Source organism: Coptis chinensis, chromosome 8, assembly GCF_015680905.1.
Source record: "Coptis chinensis isolate HL-2020 chromosome 8, ASM1568090v1, whole genome shotgun sequence".
Classification (NCBI taxonomy): domain Eukaryota; kingdom Viridiplantae; phylum Streptophyta; class Magnoliopsida; order Ranunculales; family Ranunculaceae; genus Coptis; species Coptis chinensis.
The window spans coordinates 23,708,543-23,717,082 of NC_141463.1; the positions used below are offsets into that span (position 1 = coordinate 23,708,543).

An 8,540-nucleotide genomic window follows, 5' to 3' on the forward strand; every position below is an offset into this window, starting at 1 on the left:
ACAAATTATTATTTTAGATTTTGGCATGTTTCATTACATGTTTTAACTTGGTTATATAGATACTATATCATAACAAATAAAAAATGCAGAGTGCATGTAATTCTGTTGGTGTAACTAATTGTGTTGCTTCTAACCCAATTTTTTAAATTGGATTTCAATTTTCCTAATTCAATTAGGATGTGTTGATAATTGATCATTACTAATTCAATTTTGCAGATAATTGTTTAAATAAATTATTGTACAATTATAATCGATTAATGATTTGTATTATAAGAAAATTGTTCGGTGTTTATGTATAAGAAAAGTGTAATTAGTGTTTATGTAATCAATTTTTATTGGTTTATCGAGCTAATCATTGGTTAATCAGGAATTTCCTTAATTTAGAACTTCTCAATTATTTTAGTCCAAATGACTTCACCATATCGCCCCATAGAAGCCCCAAACGACCCAGCCATGCCGCTTGCATGTGATACCAAACGACATTACCTAGCCGTTTACATGCACACTCAAATAATGTGGTCAAGCTGTTTGAGTGTACACTCAAACGATATGGTGGTATCGCCATTTGAGTGTACACTCAAACGCCATGCTCAGACCGTTCCATGGAGATTCCAGAGGGCCAATTCTCAAACGGCAGGCTCAGACTAAGTGCGTGTACACTCAAACGATATTGCGGTATCGTTTGAGTGTATACTCAAACGACATAGCGATATCGTTTGAGTGTACAGTTGTAATGGCAAGACCGGTTGAATTGGTTGTTGGGCTTGGGCTTTGATGGCAAACTTGTAATATGACAAATTTGTAATATATATATATTTTTTTTGGGGTTGCCCAATCCAATTTGATGAGTACCCGATTGAATCACCAAGAAAAAATGGCAAATGGATATAAGTAATTACGACAAGTTGAAAACTCAACCTTTTCATTGAAAACTTAAACTTTTCATTGAAATGTTTTGAAACTGATCGGTATTGTTTTTTGTCAACTTGTTTTCTCCTACTTTTCCAAATTTGCACTATTCACCTAACGCCCAATATTGTGGGCTTGGTAGCTTTAAATACCCAGCCAAAGCCCACCAGTCACCACCTGGGATTAGTAGGGCTGGTCATCGAGCTATCCGAGTTGAGTTTTGTTATACTCGAGCTCGACTCGCACATGCAGAAGTTCGACTCGAACTCGCATTCGAGTTTAATATTGAAGCTCAAGCTCGACTCATCTAGTTATACTAATAGCTCGAGCTCGACTCGGCTCAACTCGTTTTACACTTCGAGCTCGAGCTCAGGTTCAAACTCGAGTTCAGTTATGCTCGTTTGAACTCGAAAAAAATGTATAAAACATTAAAACTAGTATAAATTGTAAATTATAATTAGGTATAAAGTATAAAATGACGTATACATTATAAATTATATACTACGTATGAGCTTATAAAACGAGTAGTTCGGGAGCTACTCGAGCTTGCGGACGAGTTTGAGTTGAGGCTTCGACGAACTGAACTCGAGTTACTCACGAACGGCTCGACTCGATGACCAGCCTTGGATTAGAGAGGTACTGTATATGTTATTTTGGCATTTAGCACAATCTCGTTGCTAATGTAAGACATGATCCCGGAGCACTGGAGCCTAAGACGTAAGCGCACTAAAAAACTAATAAATGTGATTAAGTAAGTAACGCGTGGTTTCATGTGATTGGCTTTAAATGCCTTCCCACTTCCCATTTAAGGATTTAACTATTTCGCTCGTTCGTTTCACTCAAAACGCCGTCCTCTCTCTCTCTCGCTCTCTCTCTCTTTTTCCTCTCATCTCTACTTTTTCGCTCGTTCGTTTCACTCAAAACGCCGTCCTCTCTCTCTCTCTCTTTTCCTCTCATCTCTACTTTTTACTTTAAATTCTCCTCATCTCTCCAAGTTCAATCACTTTCATCAAAAAGCAATCACACCATTCTCTGAACACCAAGTTCATTCCTCTCATCTGAAAAGGTAACTTCTTACTCTTATTATTATGTATCTTCCATCGAGTTTAACTTTTGTCAATCCGTAGAAATTTTTGTTATACAGAATATCAGATTCAGGAATCTTTTTTCATTTTTATAGGATTCTGATCTGATTCCTAGTTCTTAGCTACTACAACGATGTCATCATCAAATCAAATAATGAATCAAGAATCATCAAATCCAATCAGACTATTAGAATCGAAAAAGAAGAAAAGAAAGAAGAATCAGATACCAGATAAAAAACAGCCAACCCGATGGAAAACAGCAGACGAGCAACAAAACTATTCATCGAAGCTAATCGAAGCGCTTCGTCAAGTTCGTCGCAACTCCTCATCAGAATCAACAACCTCCATTTCCCCGCCAACGGGTCGTGTCGTTCGCGAAGCGGCTGATCGAGCGTTAGCAGTAGCGGCTAAGGGGAGAACGAGATGGAGTCGAGCGATATTAAAAAATCGATTGAAATTGAGATTCAAGAAAAAGAAGCCCAGAATTGTTACTGGCAATTGTAGGTCGAAGAAATTGGAATCGAGTTTGTTGAAGTTGAAAGAGAATAAGAGGCAACCGGCTTTGCAAAGAAAAGCGCGTGTTCTTGGACGGTTAGTTCCCGGTTGTCAAAAGGTTTCGTTCCCGGTAATATTGGAAGAAGCAACGGATTATATTGCTGCGTTGGAGATGCAGGTTAGAACTATGACTGCTCTTACTCAGCTTCTTTCTGTTGCTAGCTCTAGCCGTGAAACACCAGTTGATGAACACGGTTCGACCCGTAGTTGACTCAATATGTGAAGGATTTTGATACCTGCCAGTTGTACTTTATTTGTTGCTGTTTTTTTATTGGTTTTTTTTTATTTGATTAAATTCATGTATTTAGCTTGTATTTAACATTTCTTTTGCTTATTTTTCTAGCACCACTTTAATTGCTTATTTTTCTTTCCTTTGGCCATTTTGACTATTTGAAAAAGTTTGTTATTCACCCAGTCACTTTATTGGATTGCCAAGCAACCATGTGATTGATTAGTTAATGTGTTTGTTTATATGCTCTCATTATTGGCATAATTCATTTTTAAGATACATTAGAAAATGATATTTAAACTGTCATGGTGCAGAGTTTAGGTTGAGATAAAGTCATCGCGTAGGTTCCAAGCAAAAGAATGATCGGTTGGAACTTGCTAATCCAACTTTGGATATTGGAAGCTTATGATAATAGTAATAATAATATTATTTGCTCACTTTAGTGAAGTCTTTTATGTTTTTTTTTTTATTTGAAAAATAAAATAATAAAAATGTTGTAGGGAAATGGAGCAAACGCCAAATTTCGGGTACATAACAGGTCATAGTTGCATAGAGACTGTTTAGTTTTTAGGGGGGAAGGTGTCATGTTTATTATTGTAATTCCATTTGGTACTCACCTACTGAGATACCAGTTTTGGTGCCCCACTATTAATCTGGTGGAGCATTCCAGCCTGAGAAATATATTTAACTTGAGTGCAGATCGAGAAGAAGACAAGAATGACACAGTGCACTGATTTTTTTTTTTGGGGAGGATGGGATTGGGGGGTGGGGGGTGGGTGGGTGAGTGAGTGAGTGAGTGGTGTGCACTAATGCTGCTCGCCTGCTCCATGGTGATGGTAGGGCAGAGCACATATATCGTACTCGAGAAATAATCAAAGGGGTAAAGAAAATAAATATAGTTGTTACTGTGAAGTAACATGGGTAGATTCAATTATGAAATGCACATGTTGAGCATAAGGCTCTTACATTTGCGAACATTTAACCGTAGTTCTGTTACTTGTACCATACATACACAGTTGCAAATAGCTTTTGATTTTAATGGAAAAATGTTGTAGTTGTTATGAAAAATCCAATCTAGTTGGTGTCAATGTGTCATACAACCTGCACCATCTTAGGTGTAATTGCAACTGTCAATTAATATCCAGATATCCTGTAAGTGATCTCTGCTGCTCTCTTACGGTATCTATTGGAATCACAGAGCCGTGATACCGCACTGGATAATGCTTTATCCTGTTTTCTCAGGAGGGAAGCAAAGGGAGGGAAATTGGAAGGGCCATATGCTCCTGCAGTCCTGCCTTTCTACTCTGGCCAAGTGGCCGGTACACAACCGCCCAAGAGATCTTTTTATAGTGGGCTGATCGTTTCGTAGCCCTCGATGTGTAGAATACTAGAATGATTGTTGATGTCACTCTCAAAACACTATTGTCATTACAAGAGATTGCAAAGCCATCACATTTGAAGTGTCAATTTGTCACTTAACAGCAACAGTTACCCTACCTTTGGCTCAATTCAGAATGTTGAATGCACACACAAAATGCGAACAGAAGATATAGGCAACACTAGAAGCCAATGCCATAGCACTCATTGATGAATAATACCTTGCATGTGCGACGCTCTAGTCCACATCTAACAACATCTGATGGGGTTATAAAGTTTGGGACCAGGCATAGGCTGTTACTCAGTCAGCTCTCAATCAAACAACTCATACTCAAAATTGAGCACACACGTATGTTAATGCCTAACATTAGATCGATTTATTCACACACAAGCATAAATTTTAAGTACCCGTTGATTGAAAGGATAGTTTAGGAGTTAGGACCACACTTGGATATGGCGATGTCAACCATTAATCCATCCTCACAATACTTGCTAGCGTAGTACACAATACCGCGTTACCAACTTGTGAAAAATCAATACAGTATTCTTTTGAGTTGGTACAGTTGATATCACAATATTTGAGATGTAGAGTCAATATCTATGCTGGATTTTCAGGGTGTTTTTTTTTTCATGAAAATGTGAATATTAAATTAATAATAATAATAATAATAATAATAAAGTTACAATATAAAGGTTAACCACCTCTTGAGTTGGATTACGTTCCCACTTAGAAATATAGATGTAATTCATTTATATCTTGGTGGAATAATTCTAGCCCTCCCAGGCTCTATATTAGGGGTGGGAATTTGGCCCTAACGACCCTAATCCAATCCTGACCGACCCGACCCTAAGCCCTATAAAGCCCTCACAGAGTTTAGGGCGAGGGCCGCCCCCTAATGCTTTTCCAAGGCCGGTCGTCGAGGGGTTCAAACATAGGCCCGACCCTAACCAAGTTCTAGTTATAATTTCACTATAAAATACACAACTAAAACTATCCAACTCCTTGTTATATATTTTCAATTAAAATAACACCTGTCGTTTTGTAATTTATCACTTATCGTATGTGTCTTAAATAACTTGTCTTTATATCATAAAACTTGTAAACCTAATTGTTTCTATCTCACAACTCACGCATTACTTCACAACTCCCCGCCTAACCTAATTCAAAACAATAATGATACAAGCACTAAATTTTTAATGAAAAATAGGTTGACGTCGGTAAAAACTCATTCCATACTCTTATTTGTCTTTGTGTTCTTCAATGTTAAATGTAATTTTGGTGAGATTTGAGTACAAAAAATAACGGTTTTGTGTCGAAAAAGCTCATTCCAAAATGTGTCTTGTGCATTTTAAGCGTAATTTTGAAATATAAATATGAGTCTCTATGTTCTTCAATGTTAAATGTAATTTTGGTGAGATTTGAGTACAAGAAATAACGGATTTATGTCGGTGAAAGCTCATTTCAAAATGTGTCTTGTGTATTTTAACCGTAATTTTGAAATATAAATATGAAGCTACATATCTTTCAAATATTAGATTGTGGATATGCGATTTTAAATTGTTGGACTTATAAAAATTATTACTTAGATTGGTTGTTATTCAAATTTCAAAGTGGTGGGACTTTGAGTTTGCAAATCTTTGAAATTTTTTTTAAATATAAATGAGTTTTAAAACTCACGCAAAGAAAAGAAAAAATATATAGGCCCTCTAAAAGCTGTTAAAGAGGGCTTAGAGTAGGGTCGGGGCTTGAAATTTAGACTTATGACCCGCCCTATGGGAGACTTTAGCTATTTGCTAGCTGGCCTTAATAATAACTAAAAGGCTTTAAATGTTTAGGGCCGGGCTAGCCCGACCCGGCCCATTGCCCACCCCTACTCTATATTGTGGCAAATTTAGATATTTGTACCGAGTCCACTGCAGTACTGCACCCTCAAACCCTATTTAAAATCGCCCATTAACGACTAATCAAAAGATGAAAATTAAGCCCACAGCTCGCCCAACCCAAAGCTAAATCAGTCAACGGAACCAAACCCAACCTAATTAAAGATTCTTATTTGGGAGAGAAAAATGACTAGGTGTGGTTCCATTGCATGTGGTCACTCGATGAAAGTGAATGCAAGACCCTAAGGCACCAAGGCCGAATCAATCAATGTTATATACATTTCCACGGGGTTCATGCTTAGATGCGCATTTCCAAGGAACCTAAGTCACCAGTATCATATCATCATCAATGCATTGCTAAAACTTAATTGTCATGTTATGATATAGCCAAAGTTTGAGAATTCGGATCCTCACCATATTGTTAAAACCATCTCATTTACCACTCATTGTTATAATCTGAACTAAAATGCGTTGAAGATAAGTTTCGTCTTTCCAAAAGTGTAAGCATGACAAAATAAAACTTATTTTATAATATATAAAATATACTATTAAAAAAATAAAAATAAAAATTAGGACGTTACAAGCTATCCCGTCCTATTTATAGAATGAGAAAAAAAAAAACCCTCAAGTCTTTAACATAAAAATAACCTACTTTGGGGACAGAAAAACTGATCGAAGTGTCACAATTTTATTTGGCAATGGGTTTCATGATGCTTTCGGCCCCGTATATATGCCCCGTTATAGTAGAAGTGTAGGACAATAGATATCATATTTCAAGCCACCTATTTAATAGCATTTTAAAAAAGGAAAAAAACTGGCGCAAAAATAAGGGTAAATTCCTAATTCGGCCATGATAATTGCACATTGTGCTCCAACCGGCCACGCCTTTTTATTTTGACATTTTCAACAGGTTTTTGACCCTTTTGCCCTTCTTTATAACATTCTCTCTTCTTGTACTAGTGATGTTGACATGTATAGTTATAGTTACCCATTAGATTCTCTTCGCGATATGTAGTAGCGATTTATGACCGTTGGATTTTGACGCACATAAAAAAAAAAAAAAAAAAACGTGGCAGTCATTTATACTAGTAGAATTAGTTATTATGGAATCAGGGAGTATCAATTTACTGATCTACAATCAGCAAATGTTTCGTTGTGTTTATTATACGAACATGAAATAATTTTACCTCGATTTTTGTGCCAACCTCAAAACATTTTTACAAAGCTCCAAAGCTTCCTGTTTTTTACTTCTTCTTCTTGATTATCCTCTCATTCTTAATTTTTGTAAGGTTTTTCATGAAGGACAACAACACAAAATCTCGGTAATGGATTTTTCTAAGGTTCTTCTTCTTGATTATCCTCTCCTTTTAAGATTCTCATTGTTTATTAATATGTTTTGAAATTTGTTTTATTGTCTTTTGTGTTGGTTTGTTATTTTTTAAGGTTTCCATGGTTGTGTTTACCATTTCCATGTTGATTTGGTTCTTGTTGCATGGAGTGAAGAAGTATGTAGTGGGTGAGGTGAAATTGAGAGTGTTTGATGTGTATATTTCTTTTGAAGGATTTATGTGTCTAGTGTAAGGTGTGTCCTCGCGCATGAAATTGAGTTTTTCTCTGATGTATTTGATGTACAAGTCTCTTTGTAGATCGATAAAAAAAACTGACTATTTGAACATGATTAAAAAGTAGAAGAAGACAAATGTTCAGTCATTGTGGTCCCCTTGGACACAACAGTGCAACATGCACACCAGTCGTTGTGGTGCCCTTAGATTGACTTTTCAGCTGCGGTTTCGCCAGGTTTTAGCAATGAAGACTTTATTGGATGCCACCATCAGCTACACTTACTTGTACTGTCAACAACTTGTGTTTTTTTGAAATCCCACTTCCACTTAGAACATGTTATTGGTTTTAACTTATGATTTTCACAGCTCATCTTATGGTGTTTTGGGAGTACGTTTCACTATATAAGTTTGGGAATGAATTGATGAAATGATATTTTGTGGTTTGTGAAGTGGCCGGTTCAGTGTGCTTGAGTGTTACAACTGTTAATGTTCACCTGTTTTGTTTGTGATTATATCAGTGTTGTTGTTTATAATGAGAGAAATGAGGAAACTCAATGACAAAAGTTTTATTTAGCATTCACAAAGCTGGGCTGGATGTGCCATTCTAAAGTGGGATAACTGCCATCCTATGATGTATGATATATTGGCAATTGAAGCCATAAACAAGCACACAATTAAGACTATCAGGTTGACTTAAATATACACCCATAACTTATGTACAAAATACTATTATCTAATAACAAGTGAAACAAAAGTTAACTTTTATAAGTTTATCCAATACCAAGTAAAGAAAAAGTGTGGCATTTAATAACACATACTGAAATTGAAAAGTAGTAACTGACATTCTAAACTGTATCGTATATCAGCAATCCTAAATACCTTTTCATCGTTGTTCCCCTGCTTCTCAATACCATATTCACCAGTATTCCCACCCTACTCAGT

At 36.3% G+C, this 8,540-nt stretch overlaps 1 protein-coding gene across 1 annotated transcript; it reads left to right on the plus strand.

Annotated features, from left to right (window-relative positions):
• Positions 1-1,832: 1,832 nt before the first annotated feature.
• LOC147480669 (sequence-specific DNA binding transcription factor) lies at positions 1,833-2,910 on the plus strand. The gene is made up of 2 exons (XM_086577949.1): positions 1,833-1,975; positions 2,090-2,910. Exon 2 carries the CDS (start codon positions 2,128-2,130, stop codon positions 2,758-2,760), a length of 633 nt encoding a protein of 210 aa, XP_086434075.1. The 5' UTR covers positions 1,833-1,975; positions 2,090-2,127; the 3' UTR covers positions 2,761-2,910.
• The last annotated feature ends 5,630 nt before the right edge of the window (positions 2,911-8,540 follow it).

Bases quoted from the DNA above. Each gene is read 5' to 3' on its own strand.
- LOC147480669 (XM_086577949.1), top strand. From the start codon at position 2,128: ATGTCATCATCAAATCAAATAATGAATCAAGAATCATCAAATCCAATC.